Genomic DNA, 27,365 nt, shown 5'->3' on the forward strand with positions numbered 1-27,365 from the left:
CAGCAAATCCTGAAACCCCAAAGCAGCTGCCTCCCCCCCAAACTTCCTGGCTGAAGCCACAGGCCCAGGAATTCCTCCCCATCCCTGCCTCCCAAGACTCCAGACTGTGTTCAGGCCAAGGGGAGGGGAGACCTGCCCCCCTAGACAAATGCAGAAGGCCAGTCGCTGCTGCACCCCCAGCCTTCCCTAACAAGCTGGCCAATGTTGATGCCCAGTCTGCAGCCATCCTCCCAACCTTCCAAAACAGGTCTAGATTCAGATGCTGCCACAGAACTGTGGGAAAAGGCATCTCAGTGCCTAGCCCCCATCAAGAGGTGCTGACTCACTGACTCTCTCTCTCTCTCTCTCTCTCTCTCTCTCTCTCTCTCTCTCTCTCTCTCTCCTCTCTCTCTTCTCTGTCTCTCTCCATCTCTCTCTGTGTGTCTGTCTCTCTCTGTCTCTCCCTGTCTCTCTGATTCATTCTCTCTCTCTCTCTGTCTCTCTCTCCCTCTCTCCTCTCTCCCTCTGCCCTTCCCCAGGGGCCCAGGTGACTGTGACGCCCTGAGCAGAGAAAGGGCCACAGGGGTGGGGAGGGGCCGCACTCACCCACTGCTTCCGCGCGTGGTTTCTCCTCTTGAAGTACAAGATGAGCTTCTTCCGCATAGCTTGGTTTCTGTAAAAACAGAGAATGAGCCAGATTGGATTCAGCAGCAGGCACTTCCTCTTAGCTGCCCATGCCTCCTATGGGGGAGGTCCCAGAGACCCTGAGACAAGGCCAAGGAGGCCCTAGGTGTTTGTGCCTCCCAGGAGAGACCAGGATACAGAGCTACGAGAGAGTCTCCTCACCAAAGAAGACTCCAAAGAATGCTGTGAGGGAGAGCCAGTCCATAAGCACTTATTAAGCGCCAACTGTGTGCGAAACATGGGGGTTACAGTCTGGGAGGTGGACGCTTCTATAAGAAGATGAATTCCAGGTGAGTCATGGAGAAAGCCAGGGCCTCTGGGAGGCAGAAGGAGGGGTACAGCCTGGGCAAAGGTATGGAGGCCAGAGATGGGAAGGCTGTAGGCTGGGAACAGGAAGTGCAGTGGACTGGTCTGGCAGATCCAGAGAACAAAGACAAGAAGCCCCCGACCATGGGCTGCAGTCTGACTGTAAGGACCTCAGGAAGCCCAGCAAGGGGCCTGGAGTATCCCCTGGGGTCACAGAGAGTCACAGATGCTTCCTGAGCAGGGCAGTGACTTGGTCTGGGCCTGTGGACAGCCAGGTCACAGAACCAGACTGTGATGGAGCCAGAAAGTGTTTAACAAAATCACTAAAAGCACAGCATGACCTATTCTGACATCATTGGTGCAGGTGTGGAAGGGAGGCTGAAGGGGAGACCAAGCAGAGGTCACTGCAGCAGCCTAGGGGACAGTGAGGAAGGGGATAGACAGGAGGGCCCCTGAGGCAACCTTTCTGGGCCGCCTCACTAGGTCTGGGTACTGGTCTCCTTTCATGCCATTAGAGAGGCTGGTTTACCCTGGTCTGAGACCCTCACAAAGCAGCGGGAGTCAAGCCAGGGACATAGAAGCCTCCAGCTGCAGCCTCGGGGGCCTCACCAAGACAAGGAAAGGAGCTGGGTCACCAGGGGACAAGGGAGCATCGGCCTTCACTCAATGGCCTCCGCTGAGGAGGATTCCTCGGCTCCAGGGGCACCCCCCCAACTGCGGCCCATCTCCAAGGGTCAGGGAGCTTATCCTCACATCCCCATTGACCCCGTGTGATGCCATCCTTGGCAACACACCCTAAGAGAGTCACTGTCCAGGGGAAGAAAGGCACTATTTGTCCAAAGATGTCCAGAACAGCAACATCTATAACTGTGAGGAACTGAAGACAATCCTCCTCCAAGAGCCGGCACAGAGATGCTGACGCCACTGAGTGCAGAGAGGCCAGAGACCAGGAAGGAGGAACAGGGGAATGCAGAGAAAGAGGGCTGCAAGAAGTCGCAGGAAATAACGCAAGCGCATGTACAGCCCCCAAGCTGTGACAAAGTAAAGCCTCAGCACCAAGAGAGACAGACAGACAGACAGAAACAGAGAGTCAGAGAAAGACAGACAGAGAGACAGAGACAGACAGACAGAGAGGGAGGGACAAAGAGAAAGAGACAGAGACAGAGAGAGAGAGAGACAGAGACACAGGCAGAGAAAGACAGACAGAGACAGAGAGAGACAGAGAAAGAGAGAGGCAGACACAGACACAGAGACAGAGAGACAGAGACAGAGGAGGGGGATGCCAGAGTGGGCACATCAGCCAGCACTGAGCCAGCAGGGGCCGGTTGGGTTTAAAGTAAATGTGTTTTCTTCCAGCAAAGGAAACAAGGAAGGAGGGAAGGGGAAGAAGGAAAGAATAGAAGGGAGAGGCAGAGGGAGAAAGGAGGATGAAGGATGAGGGGACAAAATGGGATGGGAAGGGGGAGAAGCAAAAGAAGGGTAAGCCCATGCTTGGAGCCAGGAAGTCCTGGGTTCAAATCCTGCTCAAACACTAGTGTGATCTGGGCAAGTGACTCACCCTCTCTGAACCTACGTCTGCTCATCTGTATAAGCGGTACAATGGGTTGCTGTGAGGGCCAAATCAAACACTACAGAAAGTGTCTTGCAGACTTTACAGGGCTTTGGAACATCCCCCTGGCTGTCTCACAGGCAGCACCAGCCACATGATGCCCCTCTGCTCAGGACAGTGCTTCTCCTGACTCGCTGCCACAGTCAGTCCAAGCAGATGAGGATCCTGGGCTTATGCCCCTAGGATGATGCGCTACAGAGATCTGCTTAAAGATTCCCCCTCTATGAAGAGGAGGGACTTCCTTTTCTATTTGCAAATGAGTGAAGTAAAAACAACAGCTACCAATAAAAACTACATAACCCCAGCCCCCAAAACACTCAATCCAAAAAGAGTTGGCCCTGCCTTTGTCTGCGGAGGTGAGGAGTTGGGGGTGCAGAATACTGCATACGTTATCAGACCCAGCTTTCCTGAACCTCTGTTCTTCTTCTTTCTTTTCAGCATCTGTCATGAGAGATGGCTCATTGAAGGGGGGGAGGAGACACATTCAGAAATGAGGGTGATTTAAAAACAAAAGATGACTAAAAATAATTTTTTTACCTATGAGTACTCCGTTTTCAGGAGCTCATTTTGGTCAGAGAGAAGGGTACACAGTACCAAGAGTGTCTTCTCCCAGTTCTCAGAGCCAAGGGAGAGAAAGGAGCATGGGGGAGGCAGAGCAAAGGGTCTCTCTGGGATGGGTTCCCTTGCAGGGGACAAAACCACATTTTGTATTGAAAATCCCTGGGTCACAGGCCAGCACCAGTAGCCCTACCAGAGCCCAAGGGATGGGGGAGAGACACTATCGGCACCCTGCTCTCTGGGGCTCCCCGGGTTCCTGCTCTATCATTCTTCATTATGCGGCCTCACTCACTGTACCCTCTCATCCTCCCAGGGATCCTAATTTGATTATCTAGCAGGAAGCAAGAATTTTTGCCTAAATTGCTAGTCCCAGGGACACAGTTAATGAGTTGATAATAGACTGCATTCTCCCTTTTAATTAGGAGCTGAAGGTGTCAGATGAGCTCCTTGCCCCTAGCCTGGCAGCTACCACCCCCACTGGCACCTTCTCCCTCCTCCTCTGCCATTCCTGATTAACCCTCCCTGGCCCTGCTGAAGCCTCAGCAGTCCACCAGAGGATTTACACTTGTTTCTCTGTACACACTCCCCCACAGATGCAGGGACTGCCCAGCATCAACAGTCATGATGTTGAAATGGCATGCATCAATACGGCATCTCAACTCCTGAAAGCTCCAGCAGGGTAGGGGTGCCCAGTTAGGACTCAGTAAATGTGCACTAGCTCAAGGGTCTCCCAACTCTGTCCACAGGATGCCCAGACCTCCATGAGGCTGGGCTCTTCTAGAACTGTCTGGCCCTAGACCCAGGCATGGGAGGGAAGGAATGGAACCATCGCCCCATTAACCCTCAGCTGGAAACTCTGAAAGAAGAAAATACCCAAAGCAGAAAGGATGCTACTGGAGCCCTCTCTCAGCTTCTGCCCCAGACAAGGCCAGCCCAAAGAAGGCAGTGTGGCTGGACAGAGCCCACCCCAATCCCCGCCCTGCTTGCTGCAGCCAACCCCGGGGCACACAGACCGAGGGAGGTGTCCTGAGGATAGCTCTGGAAGAGGTGGCCTGGGTGTACTCTTCATTTCATAGAGGAAGACCCTGGACAAGCCCCAAAGAGCCACCCAAGCTCACACAGCTACTCACTGGAAGAGCCGGGAATTACACCTGTTCTGCATCAGGTGTCAGGTAGAGAAGACAGAGCCGAAGTGCTGGGGATGAGAGGTGCAGGACTCCATCCCCACCCTGTGTGGGGGGAGGATCTGGAAAAAGTCACTGATATGACTAGAGCCTCATTTGCCTCATTTGCAAAAATAGAGGCTGGGGCAGGTGACCTTAGAGGTACATTCCTGTTCTAGATCAATGATCCTATGACCAGGATCTCTCTGGGCCTCAGTTTCTCTACCTGCAGATCTAGGAAAGGGCACCATGGGCAGCATTTCTCCCACCCTGTCAAGACTCCTATGGATCTTATTCTCCCAACTCCTGTTTTCTCCAGGAAACACCTGGCCTCAGTTTCCTCATCTGTCAAAAGAATGAGTTATTCTGGGTGATCCCAAAGGTCTGTTCCAGCTCTCAGTCTCTGATCCAGAGTGATGGGGGCGGTGGGCCCTGCCCTGTAGGGCTATGACCATATCTACACAGAAAACAGGTGAAACCAATCTCCCCTGGGGCTGCTTGCAGCCCCAACATCCTCTGGAGCCATATCTCCCTGGCCCCCTCTCCAAGGGCAGCTGAAATCCCAGCTCCTGGAGGGCAGAGGCTGTCTGGCTGTCTTTTGCCTTTCTTTACAAACTGGCTCTTAGTAGGCATGTAATAACTATTTGCTGACTGACTAAAGTTCCTTCAACCTCTAAATCTATTATCCGATGACACCTCTCTGGATCTCAGTTTCCTCATCTGTAAAATCAGAGGATTGGATGAAATGACCTCTTGTGTTCCTTCCCTCTCTCCATCTAATGACTGGAAATGTGAGTGACTCAGGAAGACTATGTAAAATCGCAGTCCAGATTCAAGCCTGGGTCTCCTAACTCCTTCCCACGAGACCAAATTGTCAAATTAGAAGGCACAAACAGCTGTTCCAAGATCCCCTCCCGCCCTAACACTGATTTCACTGCCCCTGCCCTCATGGACCCTTGGAAAGTCTGAGATTTATAACCGGTCAGCGCCAAAGTTCAGCCACGAGTTCCTTCTACTCTTTCCCTCTGTCTCAAGTGGAAAGGACATTCATCTGAGGCTACTCTCCCAGCTCCACCCAAACATCTGTCCCAGGGAGTGGCCACAGCCCCAAAAGAAGTTCTTGCCCAGTGCAAGAATGCCATTAACAATAACTTGAGTGCTTCTGGAATTGCCAATGCCAGAATGAACTGGGGCATGAAATTAATTTTAACTGTGCAGCAGAAAAAAACAACCCAGCAATCAAATGCCAGGGAAATAAAAAGGATGATGTTTGCGGCAATGGTTTTAGTGAGAACATAAATCTCACCTGGCCTTATCGAAGGCAACTTTACTAGCAAGGGTGAGTCCCCCTAGTAAAAGACACAGGGCAGACATTGGCCTTCTCCCCATCCCCCATCACCCCTGGCAGGCTGTGGGACAGGGCTCATCTTCATTAGGAGAGACATATGAGCGCAGGGCTACTCTCAAGCCATCTACATCTAGAGTGACATGAAAGAGCCTGCTCTGACTGCTGTTTAAAGCTACTGATACCTAATTCTAAACTATCCTGCCTGGCTCATTACTATATCCGACTCACTCCCACTCCCTACATGCACTCTACCATGTCACTCAACTGGCATTCTCCACCATCCTAATCATCTAACACTGATCTCCCACCTTGGCACCTTTGCACAGGCTGGCCTCTGAGATCCCTAGCTTCCTTCCAGGCTCAAACCAAGCGTCACCACCAAAGCATTCCCTCACCCTCCTTCCACAAGTTTTTAGAGTCTCTCTCCCTACCTCCCCAAATCACCCTGTATTTATTTTGAATATATTTTCTAAACAGAGCCATCATGACACTGTGAACAGAGGACCTCACAGTCAGGAACACTTGGATCTAAGTCCTAATTTTGATACATATCAGCTGCATGAAGTCGGGTAAGTCACTCAGACCCTCGCTGGCCCATGTAATTCTAACAATATATATTTCAAAGAAGGCGTCAAGCCTGAGAGTTAAAGCCCCCAGGGAATTGCCTATACTAATGAAATCACAAGGTTATCCTATATGACCCTGGGCAAGACATATACTGTCTCTGAGACTCAGAAGGATCAAAGTAGCATCTACCTACCTAACCTATCAAGGCTGCCAAGAGGAACAAAAAGGTAATTCGTGTAATCGGGGCTTTGTAAACTTCAGAGTACTTTATGTCACCACCATTACTGCACTCCTTTCAAGTCTAGTGACCTCAACATCAGTCAGGCCTGATGGGAACATCCCCACCATCATCCAGCACCACAGCAGCACTGCTGAGGACCCAACCAGCTCATCAGCACAACAGCTCCACAGTCAAGACCTTCCAGATGAGGCAGAGGGAGAGGCAGGGGCCTGGAAGAACAGGGAGGGGAGATTTCTGCTCCAGGGCCCTGGGCTGTGTGGAGACCCCCTGCCGTGCCTGGGGAGAGACCCTTCAGTTCTTCATGTCCCCACAGCTACTTCTCCCTTTAGAGTGGGAGCTCCCCGAGGGCAGGGACTGCCTTTTGCCCTTCTTTATATCCCCAGTGCTTAGTACAGGGCCTGGAACACAGCAGGGAACTGGTAAATGTTTACTGAAGACAGGACTTGGAAGTCAGGGAGACTTGACTTCAAATAGCGATGTGACCTTGGGTAAGTTACCTCCGCCCATCAGCACTCAGTTTCCTCATCTGTACAACGGGTACAATAACAGTACCCACCTCCACAGTGCTGCTGTGAGGATTAAAGATGAGGTTTACACCTGAAGACAATATGAAGTATCAGCTACTGTTTTTATGGTTATCGGAAGCAGTATGCAGTAGTAGAAGAACTCGCACGATGTTCAGTTGTTTCAGTCATGTCCAGCACTTCCTAACTCCACTGGGGTTTTTCTGGCAGACATACTGGAGTGGTTTGCCATTTTCTTTCTCAGCCCATTTTATAGATGAGGAAACTGAGGCAAGCAGGGTGAAGTGACTTGCCCAGGGTCACCCAGTTGGTGAACGTCTTGAGGCCAGATGTGACCTCAGAAAGATGAGTCTTCCTGACTCCAGACTCAGGCGCTCTGTGAACCACTGAGCCACCTGGCTGCCCATCCAGCATAATGGATAATAACAACATAATGACAACAAGGAATGATTGATGATGATGATGATGAGAACCTGGACTGAATTCCCAGGCTCACTGCTTTACCAGCAACTGAGAAGGTTGGCGCCATGACCCAAGCTTCCCTGAGCTGGCTCAGGCCAGGTTGGCTGTCAGTTCACTGGTCAGCTATGAGCTGCACCGTCCCTACATCCCAGCAGGCCTGGCCCTGGTAGCTGCCTGCCTAACCCTCACTGGCCCAGAACAGAACCTGGGGATCAGGAGTCTAGAACCAGAAGGGATCCCAGTGGTTGAGTCCTCCTCCCTCATTTGACAGATGAGGAAACTGAGGCCCAGAGAGGTAAAACCCTGGTTCAAGGTCACAATGATCCTAGGATCCATTCCTGTACCCAGGTATCAGGAAGCCTTCCCTACTGTCCCATAAGCCCCTCACACATGCCCCACCAAGGATCTGGGCAGGAGAGGCCTGAGAGGCCCCCTGGGGCAAAGGTTAGACTGATCCAAATCCTGCATTCAGTAATCAGGCCTATTATCACTGAAGTTGGCCGAGCTCCTGCTTGCACCTTCTCCCCCACAACATCCCTGAACAGCACATGCCTCCCGGGGTGGGGGGGGGGGGGAACACTTGTATGTGTCAGGGACTCCAAATAGACCCTCTATCCACTCACTGACTCCAGAGAACAACACAAAGTGCACCCATTTTTGAGATGAGTAATTAGGGACCCAGAGATCTCCTTTCCTACTAATCATCCCCACTTTATCCTGCCTGTATCTTGTCTCCCCCATTAGAGAACGGAGATCCCTGAGGGCAGGGACAGAGTTTGGGTTTGGTTTTTCTTTTTCCTTTGTATCCCCAGGGTTCAGTACAATCCTGACACATTGCCACTGCTTAATAACTGCAAGGCAACTGACTTGTCTGAGGTCATACAGGCACCAAATGTCTAAGATGTGTGAGGATTTGAACCCTGGACTTCTTGCCTTCCACCAGCTGCCAGGACAGAGAATGGACTGCCCAGAAACCCCGTCTCTGTCTGGCTGCCTCTACCTCCCCTCCCTGCCCTGGGGATCACTTGATGCCATGGTCACTGGCACCCACAGGATACCTTTGAGGCAGTACCCACAGCAGGTCACTCAGGGTGAACACTCTCCTTGGAGCTGAGGGCAGGAGAATCACACAGGCACACTAAGCCTCTGGTGTGGCTGATGGCATGAGAGAGAAGACAAGGGCAGGCACAGTGACTGATGCCTACTACGTACCCTAATAACTCCCCACTAAACACAAAGGGAAGGCCTGGGGGCCCCCAGGCAAAGCCACCAGCCCTTGCTCTCCCTGAGAAGCACCATGGGATAAGGACAGAGCACCAGTTTGGAGTCCAAGGCTCTGGGTTCAAATCCCTGTTTTTCAGCTTTCTCCTTCTGCACCAAGTCGCTTCACACTCTCTGGTGCCAAGTTTTCTCAGCTGTAAATTGACAGAAGGGACCAGATGATTCAGAGTCCTCTGCACATGCAGCCCAGTGATAGGGGAGCAGAGGATGGACCTGAGGCCCTGTTCTGAGGGCCTCTCTGACCTCCCACCACAGCAGTGACCATGAAGGCTGCCTCATGGGGCTCAGCCTCCAAAGGTCTGACCCAGTCGGAAATGACTCAATGAACCCCAGGGAAGGAACGAGGGCCAGCTTGTCCTGGGGAACTTGGGGCAGGTCACTCCCCCTTCTGCTGCCTCAGTTTCCTCCTCTAAGAAGAGGAGGGGTTGAACTGGATGCCACTGGAGAGTTATCCAAAGGTTGAGTGATGTGCCCAGGATCACCTGGCATAAGGCTTGGGGGGTTTCTGCCTCCAACCCTTCTGCTCATCCACCCACTCAACCGCAGTGGAAGAGCAGGTCCCCTAAACATTCTGCAGAGCCCTCAGCCCTCCCCTGGTGACCTCACTCCAAAGGCCTCCCCTACATGATCAACCCCAACCCCAGTGTAGGCTCTGCTATAGCAGGCCTAGCTGGAGGAGTGGTTGACTGCCCTCCCTCTAACCCTAGAGCTGGGCCAAGGCATGGCCTGGCATGGCGGAAGTGCTGGATACTTACATTTTAATGTTTTCATGATATTGCCTGGTATCTGAGGGCTGATTGTATAACGGCTGGAATAAACAAGAAAAGACAAGAGGTCAATACGGGAGCTGACACAGAGTCCCTGGGCTCCTGGGGGCTCCTACATGTGGCATGAAGCGGCCCATCTCTGCTGGCACACCCTGCTTCCCAGTCCCTACAGTTCTGGTGCCAGCCCCTCAGACACTGAGTACCAGGGCCAACCAAGAGCTGTGAGAGGCCCTAAAGTATCAGGGAATGACTCCCCAACTTTGGATAATAGAACAGGCCTGGTACCACCCGTGATCCCGAGGAGAGTCATCTGTGGAGTGCTCTGGGGCAGGGGCAGGGACCATCCCGTCACGGCCTAGCTCCAGGCAGCCCCTCTCCCATGAAGCCGGCTCCTGCATAGGCACTATGTGTCACAGGTGTGGAAGCCATTGCTTCCTGGTGTTCAAGCCCAGAATCTATCCAGTAGGTCACCAATCAATCAATCAATCAGTACACATTTAAGAAGCCCAGATGCTCAGGTATAAAATACAGATACACAAGAGAGGCAGCCCCTACCCTCAGGGGGCTCCCATTCTACTTGGGAAGAACAAAAGCCTCCATGGCCCCCCTGTTCTGACCCTGCACCCCCCCCAGCCTTGGAAGGCCCTCCTCTCCTCCCCCCTGACAATCCAGGTCTGCCACCTCCAGCAGGAAGTCTTCCCTGATTACCCAGCTAGATCTGAGAGGCCAGGTGGCCCTGCACCCGGAGCCTCCCCTTTGCCAGGCTCAGCATCCTCCCCTGTCATTCCGCCTCTAAGATCCTTTCAGCTGTGGGCCCCAATCCCAAATGGCAAGATGCAGAAGAGGAAGAGACTGAAACTGGGGGAGCAGGGGGATGGACAGCTGAAACCAGAGGGGCCAGAAAAGGCTAAAGAAGCAGGTGAGTCTTGGAGAGAGAAGGGGGAGGGTGGGCAGACCACCTACAGCCAACTCAATGCTGCTTCCCATCTCCCTGGTCACTGCCCAGCTCAAGCACCACCCTCCGTCTACACCAGCAGCTCCTGACCTTTCCATGTCCTGAACCCCACCATTGGCTGGAGAAACCCATGGACTCCTCTGAGTCATGACTTTGTGCACATGAAAGGAAATGCCTAGGGTTATAGAGGGAGCCCATCAGACCAAAACACAGGGATCGGACCGAGGTCACTGAGACCCATGTGACAAGAACTTGTTCCCTAATCAGTCAACCAACAGGCAATGGTACTTATTAAGCACCAGCTGTGTGCCAGGCACTAGAGGTTCAAAGCACAAGGGACACAGTCCCTGCCCTCAGAGAACAGCTAGTGTAACTGGGGAGACCACACACAGATAGTGATGTACAAACAAGATGCAGACAGGAGAACCTGGAGTGAGAACCTGGAGCAAGACCCGGAGCTCATCACTGAGGAAAGACTGGAATTGAGGGGGAGAGCAGAAGGGGGTGCTTCCTGTAGAAGAGAGGGTTTATCTGGGACTTAAAGGAAGCTGGGAGGAGAAGGGGAGGAGGTGGGGCAACCAGGGCAAAGGGAGAATCTAGAGGGGAAGCTCAGCAGGGCAGGGACGCCCCAGTTTTATCTGTTCCGAGCATCACAGAGGTTGATCACAGTGACAGGATGCCCCAGAGCACTGCCATTGCCTCTCACGGTGATCAATATGTGTGTATGTGTATGTGTTTTGACACATGTGTGCATAAGTACACCCACCTGTGTGCTCACATGTGTACCATACATGGGTATGCTGCACATGTACGTATATGTGCATGCTGGACTTTTCGAATCCATGAATGCATGTCCATATGTTCACGTACACACACACACTGATTATTCTTGGTGACAGTAAGCTCCGAGCAGACATAAGGGACTTGGGTTCCAATCCCAGCTCTGACACTGACCACCAGCCTCAAGAGCACAGGCTGCTCATTTTGCGGTTTAAGAACACGCCTACTACATGCACCACCCAGGGACAGAAGGAGCAAGGCTGGACAAACTTGCAGGCCAGAGAGACAACAAGCTTTTCCATAGGTGGCTCTGAAAAGGCACTGGCTGAGCTGAGGGGGCTGAGGGTGGGGCACTCAGCAGCACTGTCATGGCTCAGCACACGGGGGGGGGGGGATCAATTTAAGCAATAACATAAATGAACAGCCCTGTGCTCAGGGCCAGGGATGTAGACACAGAGATGACCCCGCCAGCTACCTTTTCGGCTCTTGCTCTGGGGCTCCCTTGGTGCTCCAGGAGGCCTCTCCCAGCGGCCCCACCCACTGGGGCCCCTCCAAGATCTGTGGGATCTCAGCTCATCTGGGCCACTCACTCCCTCCCAGATGGTGGCACCCCCGTTCTCTCTGCTTGTATAGTGAAGATCACCCCCTGCTGTGGGGGGCCATGTCACTTCCCTCACCCCACCTCACCCCCCATCTCCAGTCATTCCTCCTCCACTCCAGCGGATCAAGAAGCGATGGTCCTTGTCCTTCCCAAGGTAAGCCCGCATCCACATGACTGTGACTGTGCCCGTGATCCTGTCTCCTCCATCTCCTTCAGCCCCCTCAGAGGCAAAGGACTGACACTGGCACTAGCCCAGCCTATCATCTCCTCTCTTCTCCAACCCATCAACCCTGTGCACCTTGGCTCTGCTCCAGGCCCCTCCCTCCCCAGCACCCATACCTGCTCACTGTCCCAGGCTTTCACTCCCTATCTCTTCTCCCATCATCCATCAGACTTCAAGGAAGGATGTCACCACTCCGCATTTCCTCACCTCCCACTTAGGGGAACCTGCTCTCTCCAAGGTTGCTGGTGACCTCCTAGCTGCGACATTCACTGCCCCCCACTCCCTGCCCAGCTTGTGACACAGAGGGGCCCAATCCTCCCTCCCTGCCCCCTCCTGGACGCTCCTCCTCTCCAACCCTCCCTTCCCAGGCTCCTCACCCGGCTGCCTTCTTGCTTAATAGGGGCATCCTCCCCAGACTCTGTCCTGAGTCTTCTCCCGGCCCAGCAGCACCCATGGGCTCCCAAACCTCCTAACATCCTTCACTCATTACAGCCAACTGCTCACTGGAAATCTTTCCCAAAACATCCTGCAGGCATCTTAACACAGAGAGGACCCATTATGACGTACGGGACGCAAGTACCCCAAGAATGCATGGTGCCATTACTGACGCTACTTCCCTCAAAGCCTACTTCCTAAGTACACAGACAAGAGATGTCTGCTCTGGACCAGGCCCTGGGGCACTGGGGATAAGGGGAGACCATTATCAATGTCAAGAGCACTTCTGGAGCACTTTAAAGTCTGCACAGAGCTGCACGTACCTCATCGTATAACCTGGGAGGCTGGGGCTGTTGTCTTACAGATGACAAAACTGAGGCTCAGCCCTGTTATCCAGTTAGCAAGTGTCTGGACAGTACCTGAAAGCAGCTCTTCCTGAGTGCAGACCTAGGATCCTCTCCTCTAGAATCAACTCCTGGGGGGCGGAGCCAAGATGGCGGAGTGAAAGCAACGACTCACCTAAGCTCCTGGACAAACTCCTCTGGATATCTCTGAAAGGAGAATCTGACCAGACTTTGGAGATGTAGAATCCAGTGGGTGACAGACTTTGACAGATTCGGAGCCCAGGTTGGACTGGAAGGTCCACGGGAAGGATCTGTTCCGCGGGGGTAAGCCCCCAGCGCACAGCGCAGCGCGGTCAGCGCAACAGGGCGGAAGGGACCTGAGAAGCCCGAGAGTGGCGGGCGAAACCAGTGGAGCAGGAGACAAGCCAAACCGAGCCGGTGAGAGCCGCTGAGCGCCAGATATCAGCGCAGCAGCCCTTGAAACCTTCAGCCTGAAGACTAAACTTCGGTAAGTCACCTACTGGAACTTCCGGGGGCTAGGATGGCGGAGTGATCAGTAAATGCTCTCTCCTCCCCCCTGATGACCGTGAAAGAACCATAAAATTCTTCCCCAGATAAATCCTGGATCAGCGGGAACAGCAGAAGGGGGCAAATAGTCTCATAACACCAGAGGCTAGAAAAATAGCAAAGGGGGATTCTTCCTACTGTGGCGGAGGCGATCTGGAAGGACAGACGACCCAGGGCAGAGAAAATTCTCACTGAGACCCAGGCAAGCCTCAGAGCCGGGAGACAAGCCCCAGGAGGGGCTGGAACGCATTAGCTTCTAGGCGTGCCCCAGCCCTCCAGCGGAAAAGGGAAGACAATAGGGAAGCTGGGATCACCATCCCCTGACCTTGCCTTTGCCTCAGGTCAGCTGAGGAGATCTCCTGAGACCAGACCACCCCTCCCACACACCTAACAAGCTAACCCCAGGGTTGATCTGGGAAACAAAAAACAAAAACCTGCTTTTAGCCTCGACACACATCAGCTCAACTTAAAGATCTGTACCTTCTGACTGAAAGAACCAGAAGCTACAACACTCAGCCAACATCATGAATCGGAAAAAGCAGACAAAAAGTGAAAAAACCATAGAATCTTTCTATGGGGATAAGGACCAAAACACAAACACCAAAGAAGTCAGAGCTGAGACTGTACTTCCATCTGAAACCTCAGATGGGACTATGAATTGCTCGCAAGCACAACTAGATTACCTGGAACATCTGAAGAAGGATATAAAAGAAAAACTGGCCAATGATTTTAAAATTATAAAAAAAGAATTCACTGATGAGAACATCACTCTGAAAAGGAAAATTGAACAAATGGAAAAGGAAGTTCAAAAATTAACTGGAGAGAATAATTCCCTAAAAGGAAGAGTTAATCAAACGGAAAAGGAAACCCAAAACCTAATTGGGAAAATTGATCAGATGGAAAAGGAAACCCAAAACCTAACTGGGAAAATTGGTCGAATGGAAAAAGAAGTACAAAAATTAAATGGAGAAAATAGCTCCTTAAAGGGAAAAATTGGTCAGATGGAAAAGGAGATGCAAAAGCTAACTGAAGAAAACACTACGATGAAGATTAGAATTGGGCAAGTAGAAACTAATGACTCAATGAGGCAACAAGAATCAGTCAAACAAAATCTAAAGAATGAAAAGATAGAAGAAAATGTAAAATATTTAATTGGAAAAACAACTGACCTGGAAAATAGATCCAGGAGAGAAAATTTAAGAATTATTGGCCTGCCAGAAACCCATGATGAAGAAAAGAGTCTGGACAATATCTTCCAGGAAATCATCAAGGAAAACTGCCCAGAAGTACTAGACTCAGAGGGCAAAATAGTCATCGAAAGAATCCACCGTTCCCCTCCCGAAAGGGATCCCAAACTCTAGAATCAACTCCCCCCCATCTCATTCTGAACATATCCACAAAAAAGCATTTATTAACTTCCTCAACAGGACACACACTGCACTAGACCATAGAATACAAACAGGCCCCTTCATTTGTATCCAAGAGGGAATCAGATGGGAGCCTATTAGCACACAGCAGGTGCTTACTAAATGTGTGCTCCCTTCCCTTATGGGGGAGGTACATGGACATACACGTGGAGATACGTAGCAGAAACAAGGCTGCTCTGGAAGGAGATGAGGGTAGCAGGAAAGGGGATGGGGAGGGGCCCCATGGACGTTAGCTCAAAGCCTGGGGCAGTCAGGGGCTGGGAGACCTCTCGACCTAAGGAAGAGCTCATATGGGGCTGAGAGGAAGCCACCGTGGGCCAGAGCCACAAATCCACCATGGGAGGGATGCTGCAGTTTCTCTACATCCAGGTCTAAAAGGCCTGAGGTGACTCTGCTGCCTCCCACCAGGCTCCACCATGCTGATAACTCTGACCCAAAGTGGATGGCCACAGAACAGCCTGCACTGTGACCTGACCACAGGCACGCCATCCATGTGCACTCCCCATGTGACTGGAACGTGCCCTGGCCAACACAATCGGCTGTGGGGGCTGATCTAATCGCGGGATTGGAAGCAGGCAGCCAGAGAGTCGGGGGGCCTAAGTTGGCCCCGTTCAGCCTGCAGGATGAAGGGTCAGGTGGGGCTGGGCCAGTGCAAAGAGATAAATCTGGTAGCGTCCCTCACTCACATCCCTCTGATGACTGGCTGGTTAGTCAGGACAAGAAACACACGTTTCTTTGGCTCTCAAGTCAGAGGTGGAATCCTGGGACAAATCCCTTCATTTCTGCCTAAGTTGTCTCATCTGAAAAATGGTGATAATAAAAGCGACCACTCCTAGGGTTGATGGGAGGATCAAATGACAGGGTATGCGTAAAGGGCTTTGGAAACCTCGAAACAATATGTAAGTGTGAGCTATCATTATATACTATTATTATATATCATTATATATTATATCTACATATCAATATATATTATTACAGGTCAGATGAATTTCCAAGGGTCCCACCCATCTGGTTAAACTGGAAGAAGCCACAGCCTCGGGCCCTTCTCTGCCCTTCCCTCATGACTGGAGCCAGGCGGGATGCACAGACACATGACTTCTCCCACACTGACAACAAGCTCTTCACCTTCACTGCAGATAAAACACTGACCAGAAACTCCAATCTCATAACAGACCACAAGTCTCCAGGAAGGAGGGGCAACATGAGGCCCCTCTCTGGAGGCAATCAGCTCAAACACAGCAGAAGCAGGGCTGCCTGCACCCCAGGGCGGTGCTGAAGACAGCCGGGGTAAAGCCGCATTCACAGCACAAAGCCTCAGCGTCCTCACATCTTACCACCCCAACCCACATGTCCAGCTCTGCACGCCCCAACCTCCCAGGACAGAGGTCCACCTGACTAAACCCTAAAGGATTGTCCAGGGTTTGCCTTCTTCTAATAGGGAGGAAGGTGTCATGATCCCCACTTTACAGAGCAGAGGCATACAGTGTGACCAGCTGGCCTCCTCTGGCACACAATGATTGTGTGACCCTGGACTGGTCACTCACCTGTTCAGACATCAAAGTGCCCTTGGAGGGGGAATGTCTGCACCCAATGAGAGTAGCTGCCCAACTCTAAGGTCATGAAGCTAGGGGAAGTCAGAGTGGGGTTGTTTGCCCAAACTTCTTCATTCATGGCAGCCACCCTGTGAGACCTTCCCTGAGGCCTCCTGGCATTGCTAAGGTTCCAGGGCCCCCAAGCTGTGTCAGCATCCCTGCAGACCCACCCATCTCTTTGGTGCCTGTGTTTCTTAGCTAAAATCTCATCCTGCAGGGCTTCTTCCTAATGCCCCATTTGTAACATGGGGTAGGCCCTCAGGGCTGGGGACCCCTCATTTTGGAGCCTCCAAGGCTGTCCTGTTCCTTGAGGCCACGGTAAGATCCAACATTCATATATGCTCTGGTTTTGTGATGTGCTTGGTATATAGAGAAAAATGATTATTTCTCTCTTGTATTAATAACTAATTACTGAACTAGGCCCAAGGGTTTCCCCTTTTCTACTTCCTCATCCAAAAATCTACCAGTGAGGGAAATGTTGGGCAAAGACTTAGCCAGGCTAAGGTCTAATCAAAGACAGTAAAAGAAATTCCAAGTTTGGGCAAATGGGTAGATTCCTGCTCACTGTGCTTACTCAGACAGGTCTGGGAGAAATATGGATTCTCCCTTTTGTCAGACAGGAAACGGCTAAGTCTCTTTGACCAAAACTTGGGTGATCTAAGTCACATACCCTAATTAGAACAAGCCCACATCTCATTATGATATTCTCTCATGAATTGTTAACCAATTAGAGTTGACTGCCACCCTCAGGACCACCCACTCTTCCAAATGAATATTAAACTGGGAGCCTGGCCCCAGAGGGGCCTTTGGCATTCAAGAGAGCCACTTCCCTCTTTTGGTAGTAGCATGCTAGTCTCATTAACAAAAGGATTAAATTACCCAGAAAAAATGTCTCTTGGACTTTTTAAATGTCACAATATTATATCGTTTGGTGCTCCAAACTAGCCTGTGAGACTGGTGCTCTAATCACCCCCATTTTACAGACAGGGAAACGGGGGTTAAGGGACTAACCCAGGTTAAAACAACTATTAAGTATCTGAGCCAGAAAATTAAATCTGGTCTTCTGGTCACCAAGCCTCGCACTCTGTCCCCCATGAGGGTTAGCTGCCTACAATACTTCTGGCAGAATATGGGAATTAAAAACAGGGGTCTCTATTTCAGAAGCAGAGGCAACTGTAGTCTATTAGGCCCCGGAACCTTCAGTTATTTTCAATCGTGTCTGACTCTTCAGGACCCCATTTGGGTTTTCTTGGTAAAGATACTGCAGTGGTTTGCCATTTATCTTTGGCTCATTTTACAGATGAGGAAACTGAGGCACACAGGGCTAAATGACTTGCTCAGGGTCATACAACTAGTAAGACTCCAAGGCCTCAGGTCCTCCTGACTTTAAGCCTAGTACTCTGCCCACTCTGCCACCCAGATGCCCCCTGCAGAACTCCATGAAAGGGAATAAGGAACCTAAGATCATCCAGGTCAAACCCATCTTTGGAAAAGCAATAAGGCCCAATTGGAAGGGTGAGCAGACTGGGTTCAAATCATGGCCCTAGTGGCCTTCCACTTACTACCCTGGGCAGCATAATCTTGGCGGGCCAAGAGATTTATCATTCAAGCCCCACTTGTCCATCTCCTGGCCCGGGAGGCCATCCCCCAGAACCTCATCCAAAACCCTCCTCTGGCCACTGTTCCCTAGAGATTTTTTTCCCCTGGCAAAGCGTGAGCCCTTTGAAGGGGAGGATTTGTGACCCCAGGGCTTCCAACAGTGCTTGGCGATGGAAGAGTGTTCAATGCTTTCCACACTCACTCACTCACAGATTCATTCCATCCAATGTGAAACATGAGGGATGGGCCAAACAGCCCCTAGTCCTGAAGGCCTGAGCCTCGGATCTGACGGTTTCCAATTTTCCCACAAAGCCATGGAGGTGAGGACTGACGTCTAGCATGACCAGGACCGCAAGGGAGAAGGCATCTGATTGGGGGCCCAGTGCCGACGGTGGAAAGACAGGCTCAGAATGCAAAGGCAAAACCTACATCCTCCTCAACCCTCCAGTGATGCAGCATTCTTAAAATGGCGCTCCATAAGAAGGAGGAAATCAAATGGCAAAAATGAAAGAGGACAAGGGACAGCCCAGAGCGGTCAGCTGGCCTCTCTGTGGGCCTGTCTACATCCCCACCTCCCTCTTACAACTCCCTGCTTCTCCCCTCCCCCCTCCCTTTCTCCGTCTCCCTCTCTCTCTCTCTTTCTCTCCCTCTTTCCCTCCCTCTTTCTCTCACTCTCTCCCTATCTCTCTCTTCTCTCCCCACCATCGAACTCTGCCAGTCTGCCTCAGTCTCCCTTTCCATCACCCTTGGCCTCAGTCTCCCTCCCTCCACACCGTCTGTCTCTGCCTCATCTTGCCTCCTCACTCCCACAGAGACCGTGGCTGGCTGGCTGCCTCAATCATACAGAGAGTAGAAGCAACATTTCCTTCCGGGTGTCCCGGTTACTGGCTAATCCTTCTCTGAAGATGTTTCCTATTCATTTCCCTTGGGCCAGCCTGGGTCAGGAAAGTGTTTTTACTTCATTCTTCTCTTCCCCCCACCCCACCCCTCACCTCCTGCCCCAACTCTTAAAAATTTCCCCAAAGCAAATTCCTTCGAAAGCCTCAGTCTTCTTCTCCAAGAAACAGAAGGTGGTGAGGAGGCAGGGTCCAGCCGCAGCACTGTGCACATACAAGTATCTTGGGTTTGGCGACAGAGAACCCAGCTTCAGATTCCATCTCTGACACTCGCTAGCTGGAGGGCCGAGAGCAAGGTCCATCACCTCCCTCAGCCTGTTTCCCCATCTGTAAAATGAAGGGCCTCTCCATGAGCCCAGGATTGGCTGGGCTTTCCACCTCTTCAATGCTCTGGGAAAAAGACCGCCTCAGTGTACCCTGTTCACTTATAGACAGCTCCCAAAGCCCCAGGACAAAACCAAAATACTTTGGGGAGAAAAGGTGGGGGCGGAGGACAGACCGTACAGAAATCTTCACTCTCTCCCTGCAGCTCCAAGAACTGGGAGGTTTTCTTCCAGGCCACAGAAAGAAAGGTGCTAAATATAGAAGCACAAGAGGGATTCTGCCCGGCCCCCTTTTCTGCCCCACCCCCCACCCCACCATGGGGGCTCCCACAGAGAGGAGAGGAGAGACAGCCAGAATGAGAAAGGGCAGTCACCTACCAGTGATGGTCACTCTGTAACCCTCCATCCCTCCTGTGTATGATTTCTGACTGACTCTCCTGGTCTCGAACCCCTCCTCCAACTCCCACCACTCACCAAAGTGATTTTCCTAAAGCCAGGGCCTGACCATGATGCTCTTTATTCAAATCAGTCCTATGGCCCCCTATCACCTCTGGGATCAAATACAAATTCCTCCATTGGCTTTTAAAGCCCTTCCCAACCTGGCCCCTTCCCACTTTTCCAGGCTTCTTACACATAATTACTCCCTTCCCCATGCTCTAAGACCCAAACACCCTGGCCTCCTGGCTGCTTCCCACACTCAATGCTCCATCTCCCATCCCCATGCCTTTGCAGTGGCTGTGCCTCCTAACTGGAGCACACCTCTCTCTCATTTAACCTGTCTGTCTTGTTTGTACCTAATGCCTAGCGTCTCCCCCATTAGATCTCTCTGGGCACAGGGACCCTTTCTGCCTTTCTTTGTAGCACAACCACTTGGTGCAATGCCTGGTATACAGCAGGAGCTTAATAAATGCTTGTATTCATTTGGTTTCTATTCTGCACAAACACACCTCCAAGGAGCCTCCACGGCTCCTCGAGGACAGAAATTGTCTCACTTTTGTAGCTCCAACATTCAAGAAAGTTCCTGGCAAACAGTAGGTGCTTAATACTAGTAAGAGCTAGCATGCAGATAGTACTTGAAGGTTTACAAAGGGCTTCTGGTAGGTTCTCATTTCTTTGAACAATGCTCTTTTGAACCTGCACTGCGATAACATGTGAACTCCATGAAGGAGGGAAATGTTTTGTTCCGGGCCTTGGACCCCGAACGCCTGGCTCTAGATCGCTGTGGCTCAGCTGGGTTCTATCTCCACTGCAGAGAGCCCACGTGCCTCTGGGCTCCTCCCCACCTCAAACAAAGAGCCAGCACACAGGGAAGAGCTTTTCAGCTTCACATCCTCCTAACATCCGAGGACAAGGCACCTGGGGGGCTTATCCCCACTCCATGGAGGAGGAAATGGAGGCCAAGGTAAAGTGACTTTGGCAGGGTCACACGCCCAGCAAGGGCCTAAGCCTGGATTTGAATACGATACCTCTATCCAACCCAAGGCTGGTATGGTGCCTGGCACACAGGAGGCACTGCATCAACATTAGCTATTATTGGTCATCATTACTACCCGCTGCTCCAAAGGTAATTCAGGCCACAAATGCCCAGGACTGAAGCTGATGCTCCATCACCCTCCCCAAGGGAAATCCTCAGGCAAATGCCCCAGAATACCCCTGTCCCCTAAGATCCTGACTCTTGGCCTCCATTCCCATCACTCAGCTCAGCCCACTCTCTCCAGGGGTGCTAAAGATCCCTGAGACGATGGCTTGACCTCTTCCCAGGCCACACACTCCTTCTCTGCTGCTCTGGACATCCCAACCTCAGACTGGGAGTCAGAAGGCTGCAGTGTGGGGTCAAACGCCACCTCAGGGGGACTCCCTGACTGACCTCAGACAGGGCCTCTCTCTGGGCCTCAGTTTCCTTGCCTACAAAATGGGAGGGTGGAATCAAATGGTTTCTGAGGTTCCCTTCTGAGACTTCTCCCAGACCAGATGCTGCCTCTGGCTCCCTCCCCTCCCCTCCAGGGACCACGGCTGTCCTGGGCCCTCCTCACCCTCTCATCTCTCTGTCTCCCCCCTCTCTTCTCTCTCTCTCTGTCTCTTTCATCTCATCTCATCTCATCTCATCTCATCCTTTCTCATGGCATTCACTATCATCTCTCTGAGATCTCCAGAGGGGGCTCAGCTGTCCCCTCTGCTGCCTCCCCCACATTTCACACCAACTATGTCCCGAGACATTTGGTGACAGTAAGGTCCCTCTTCTGTTTCCTGAGTCCAGGCCTTGTGTTGATGACCAATTCCTCCCTCTCTCACCCCCACATTTGAGCAACTACACCCCATCTGGGCTCACAGAGCCCAGGGTCAGGTCCTCCCCAGCCCCCACCTAAGCACCCATGGGTCTGTGTAACCTCCCCTACTCCATCAACCCCATGGCTCCCTCTGTCCTCCAGAGTTCAATATAAGCTGTTCAGCTCTGAAAGCCCTCTCCAGCCTGGTCAGAGCCTAGTTTTCTCCAGACTCCTGGGATATTCCTATCCCACCACAGACTACTGCACAGACAAACTGGCCTTCTCTCTCTTCTCTACACCTGACCATCCATTTCTAGAGTCCATACCTTTGCCCGAGCTGCACTGCCCATCTGAAATGCCTCATGCAGTCCTTGAAAGTTCAGATCAAGTATCTCTTTCCACATCAAACCTCCCCTAAACCTCCCTTCCGATTCTCTACCACAAGTGGCCGCCCTTCTCAAACCACACAGATCTACTCTGAAGGGATCCAGTCCTTCCATTTACACTTAGACTGTGGAGATGGCCTTGCCAATTTACCTGCCCGGCCCCCACCCCTCCATGGTAAGCTTTCATCGCATCTACCTGTACATAGTGCCTGGCACACCTTGGCTCTTCATAAATGCCCGTGTTGACTGGCACACAGTAGACACTTCATTCATTCCCTGTTCCTGGTTTCTTCCAAAGCTCAGTTCAAGGACACAACCAATAGTTGTTGATGTATTGAGCCTTGTAGTTGCTGAGTGCTGCTCCTGAAATTCTTAGACTTGCCTATCTGTGGTCAGGTCCTATCCTTGCTTCCCCAGAAGAAGGAATGTAAACTCCTCATAGGCAGGAACTATCCTTTTTTAACTCAATGTACAGTTTCTTGCACACAGTCGGAACTTAAGGCACACACGTCATAGGACTGAAGTGCATTCAGGCCTATTGGAGTCTCCCTCCCAGATGGGGCCCTACTATCAGAGGCAGGGGTAAACAGGTGCCAGCAGCACCTGCATGGTCCCTCCCTCCTCCCTCTGACGCCGTTTCCTCCCCCTAGCCCCAGGTCCCATCCAGGACAGAAACCTCAGCTTGCCTCCCCAGGAAGCCACAAGGTGAAGAGGAGAGATGTGATTTCTTTGATGTCTCTGGCACTGCCCCCATTTCAAAGAAAGGAGAGCCACACCACAGACACTCTCTTTTTAAATGCTTCCCTTTTTAATGCCAGGAAGCAGGAGTGGCGGGGTTCTGAGCCTGGTCCATGAGATCCTCTGGGTGCAGAGAGGACTACAGCAGAGGGGGAAGGAAGGGCCCTTACAGGCTATGGACCAGGGAATAGAGGCCCAGATGGGGTCACAAAGGGATTCAGAAGCAGGGCTAGAATCAGAGGTTCTGACTCCTGAACTATTCAACCAGGGCCAGTTCAGAGGCAGTATGGCACAATGGGGGGTGGGCAGGACTTGAGTCAGAGGATCCAACTCTAATACCCACCCACCTCACCCCCATGGACTCTGAGAAAGTCGTATAGCCTCTCTGGGTCTCAATTTCTCCATCTGTAAAATGCTGGGATTGGATCCACTAGCCTCCAAAATCCCTTGTGGTTCCAGAAACGAGCTCCCATAATCCCCCTTACTCCACAATGAGTCATCTTGGGGCAGGTCAGGACACTTTCCTTGGCAGTGGTCAAACACAGAGCCATCCTGATGTCCCAAAGTGGGCTTTCTGCCAGAGAGACCCTAAGACACTGGATAACCCCAAACCCCCAAAACGGCCCTGGCAGGAAAGGGGGCCCCCAACTTTTCAAAACAAACACACTCACACTGTCACTCACACTCTCTCTCTCTCTCTCTCTCTCTCTCTCTCTCTCTCTCTCTCTCTCTCTCACACACACACACACACACACACACACACACACACACACACACACACACACACACACACACTCTCTCTCTCTCTCTCTCTCTCTCTAACTCTGCTCCCTCAAGGTTTGTCACCACTCACATCCAGATCTGGAGCAGGTCCCATCCTGGGCCTCCCCTGCCTGGCCCTCTCAAACACAGCTGAGATGGCTGGCCTGGACAGACACCCACAAGGCCACTGGACCCCCCGGTGTGAAGCCCCCCTTCCCTGCCCCCCAGGCCCCAGACTCCATCTTACCAGTTCCACTTGAGGGCCTAGGCCTTCCAGGATCCTGTGGGCAGCTTCTGCTTTCTTCTGTGGAAGGGGAGGAGAAGAAAGAAAGATAAATAAACAGGTCCAGGACAGGACTATCCCCAGGGGTTGAGTGGCCCACACCCACCCTGTCAGTGCACAGGCCCCATCCTCACTTGCTTCCTTACCTGTACCACTCAGTTCCACAGCCTCAGTCCCCTAACTCAGAGCCCAACATCCCCTCCCCAAATCCACCTCTTCTATGGTGCCCCTAGTGCTCCCTGAGGTCCTCAGTCACTCCAATCCCTTTGGAGAAGTCCCATGGCCCATCCATTCATCCTCCTCCTCCTCCCTAACACTGTTCTCCTCCCTAACACTGTTCTCCCCCACGTCCAGCCCAGCCCTAGCCTAGCCTCTCCCTCCTCCCTGTCTGGCCCGTTCCCCAGCTCTGCTCAAACCCTAGAAGCTCAACCCATTCCAGCTCACTCCTCTCTTTCACTTTTGAAGTTGGTCAGATTTTCTATAATGACCTCAGTGCCATCTGAGGGACAGAGGGAGGGAAGGAGGGAGGGAGGGAGGGAAAGGGGAGGTGCTGAGAATAAGCTTAAGAAAGTCAGGGGGAGGGAGGAGGGGAGAGGACAGAGCTCAGCTAGATCATCATGTGATGCCTTCCAAGCTGCCCTTGGGTCCTCCCCCAGCCCCCTGGTCCCCAGCTTATAAGAAAACAGGAACATGGTGATAACACGGCCTGCTTCAGTTACTGAGTAAACGGCCCACCACGTGGCAGGCAGTTCATCCATCAGTGCTGCAGGCAGCCGACGGCTCTGAATAAAGGACCCCACTGTGCCAGCAGAGATGCCCCTGCCAGGGGGCTGGGACTGGGCGGACCGAGAAACACAGACAGCCAGGAAGCAAGGGGCTCATGGGGAGAAGAGGGGAAGGAAGGAAGGGGAGGGGGGTTCAGAGTCTGGCACTAACGTGAGTGCAGTGGGTGTGGGCCATGGGCCCATAGACAGACTGCCAATGACTCTACTTCAAAAGAAGTGGGGGGATTAAGGGACATCTGCAGTTCCCCTCCCTCCAAACAGGGCCAGGGGCTGGCTTCTCATTTAGGCAGGAGGGAGCCTGGGGTCCCCAGACACTTCTCCCACACACCTAGACCAGGTCACATGGGTAAAACTGAACACAGCATTAGATATATCCTATTCATTCATTCATCCCACAAGCACCGATTATGGATCTAAAGAGTCCCAGATACTATGCCAGGCACTAGACTTACTCAGGCAAAAACAGAAGCATCTCAGCTTCATATTGGGAAAGAAACAAGGGAGCCTATGGTTACGCACAAAGTAAGGGGGTGGGGTGGATCAAGATCAAAGGTTTAGGTCAGGTCTGGCTGGGTGAGTGAGTGACCAGGATTAGGCAAGGATGTGTCCTCAGACTGGGACTGAGGCTGGGAGGAGAGGCCGAGTGGAGCACACCCAGACTCAGTCAAGGAGCCCTCGAGCAGAGGCACTGCAGTGTGACTGAGCAGTCACTGAGGTCTGAAGGAGTTGGGGGAAGGGGGTTCAGGGGATGGAAAATATAAGTAAAGAAAAACAAATGAATGAGAGAATGAATGAATGAATAGTGGATAACATCTGAATGTGGTGCTTTAATGATGCTCACAACAAACCAAGGGACATGCCATCATCATCCTCATTTCACAGATGAGGAAACTCAAAGCTGGATGACTTCCCCAAGGGCACACAGCTATTAAGTATCTCAAACAGGATTTGAACTCAGTCCCTGGACCCAATCAGTGATCCTGCTTTGGGGAGGAGGTGAACCTGTGAGCAGGACTGAAAAGTAGTGGGCAGGTGTCACAGACGGAATGAGTCCGTGTGGCTAAGGCTAGGGACCAGGACTGAAGCAGGGAGTGGCAGATGAAAGTCCTTCTGAGACCAAGGTCAAGGTCAGTCTATGGCCAGGTTATAAGTGAGGATGGGGACGGCCAGTGGCCTATGTCAGGATCAGACTGTGGCTGAGATTAGGGATCAGGTTAGGAATATGAGGAGGACAGGCCGTGGTTTGGACTGGGGCTCCTTCTGGGCCTAGGGAGCCAGTCTGCCACAAAGACGAGGAGAGAGATGGTCAAAAGGGTCTTGGGAGGGTGGTGACCACTTTCAGTCTGTAGCCAAGGTCAAGGAGGATATACAGTGCCTAACGAGGCTCAGGGAAAGGTCTAGTCTCTGACTAGGCAAACAGAAGGCCCCCGTCTACAGTCAGTAGGAGGCCAGGGAGCAGCCTGGGATCAGGGCTGGGGGCCAAGCTGTGACCGCAGCACAGGACACTACCCTAAGAGGACCCAAGTCTTTGACTGGACAGAGCACTGGCTGGGGTCACAGACAGCCCCGGACACTGGCTACATGGGCAACTTTGGGAAAGGCATTAAAACTCTCTGGGCCTCGGTTTCCATTTTCTGTAAAAAAGAGAAGGCAACAGCACAATTTGGTTGAAAGAAGAGTAACTGGTTTAGGGCTGGATGACGCAGTATCAATCCTGTCACCTCTGGGACCCTCAGTTTCCCATTCTGTAAAAGGAGGGGGTTAGACTAGAGGACCTCTCAGGTCCCTTTTAGCTCTAGATGTAGGATGCTAGGATTAGATGGGGTAGGGGAGGGAGCAAATATCACCTTTCCTATGTCCTGGACCACCTCTCCCCCCAAGACAGTCAACATGGTGAAGGTCATGGGCCCTTTACCATAATAGTTGTTAATGAATAAAATGAAATGTGTGGGAGTATAAAAGAAACAAATTCTATTGAAATAGTAAACAAAACATTAAACATTAAACACACTCTCTCTCTCTCTCTCTCTCTCTCTCTCTCTCTCTCTCTCTCTCTCTCCCAGACCCTGGGGTGGAAGCCCTGGCCTAGCTGGTGTCCAAGTCCCCTCCAGCCTCAAGCCCAGGACCTCAGACTCCAGGTGAGCCAGCCTGCTACAGCTCTGGCACCTCAGTGGCCACTTCTCCACAGCCAAGGAAGGAGAAGAGGGCTGTTGTGGGTGGCTCACCTGTGCTGAGCACCTGGCCTGGGAGCTCCTCTACAGAGCACTGATCACAGCAGGAGCTACAGCTCAGACACAGGGCTGAGGGGCCTGTCCTCAGGTCAAAGAGCCCCATGCACAGGGAAGAAAAGGAGGGAAGGAGCTGGAATCAAGGCATCAGCAGCAGGGGTGCCCAGAGTGAGGATGCTGAGCCTTAAGGTCAGGAGGAATGACCCTGGGGTAGTCATTTCACCAATCCTGCCTCAGTTTTCTCATCTATTTCTCAATTGAGGGGGCTTGAACTTCATGACCCCTGGAGTCCCTCTCAGCTCTAAAGTGATGATCTTACGTCCCTTTCATCTCTCTAAAATAAGTGATTCCCGCCACATGAGCCACTGATTTGGGGCTTCAGGACCCGAAGAGGTAGCACCAAGGTCCTTGGGAACCCACATGCACGCCAATCTCTTTCTCATTGCCACGACGTTGATGGTAGTGCCCTCCCTCCCTCCTGCTCCAGCTCACAATCTCAGCCATCCTCATCCACCCTCTCCCTCCCCTCCAGCCACAGGGTCCCCAGTATATATAGCACAGCTCAGGTCTCCATCACCTATAAGCCTCTCCATCCCCCATCTCCCATGGTAACTGTTACAGAAGGGAGAGCTCCCTAGAGCTCAGACCCCAGCACTCCCCGTTAGCTCCCTGACTCTGAGATGCA

General features: G+C 52.1%; 1 protein-coding gene across 11 annotated transcripts in view; it reads right to left on the reverse strand.

Moving 5' to 3' along the window:
- The window catches only part of NCOR2 (nuclear receptor corepressor 2), a 359,203-nt gene that overhangs the window by 158,342 nt on the left and 173,496 nt on the right, over positions 1–27,365 (reverse strand). For all 11 annotated transcript variants that reach the window (XM_072600693.1, XM_072600695.1, XM_072600694.1 and 8 more), the window contains exons 7-9: positions 23,632–23,688; positions 9,478–9,530; positions 586–652 (exon numbers count right to left, since the gene is read on the reverse strand). In XM_072600693.1, the coding sequence (XP_072456794.1) occupies positions 586–652; positions 9,478–9,530; positions 23,632–23,688 (177 nt within the window). The remainder of the gene's footprint in view (positions 1–585; positions 653–9,477; positions 9,531–23,631; positions 23,689–27,365) is intronic.

This window comes from Notamacropus eugenii, chromosome 4, assembly GCF_028372415.1.
Source record: "Notamacropus eugenii isolate mMacEug1 chromosome 4, mMacEug1.pri_v2, whole genome shotgun sequence".
Lineage (NCBI taxonomy): Eukaryota > Metazoa > Chordata > Mammalia > Diprotodontia > Macropodidae > Notamacropus > Notamacropus eugenii.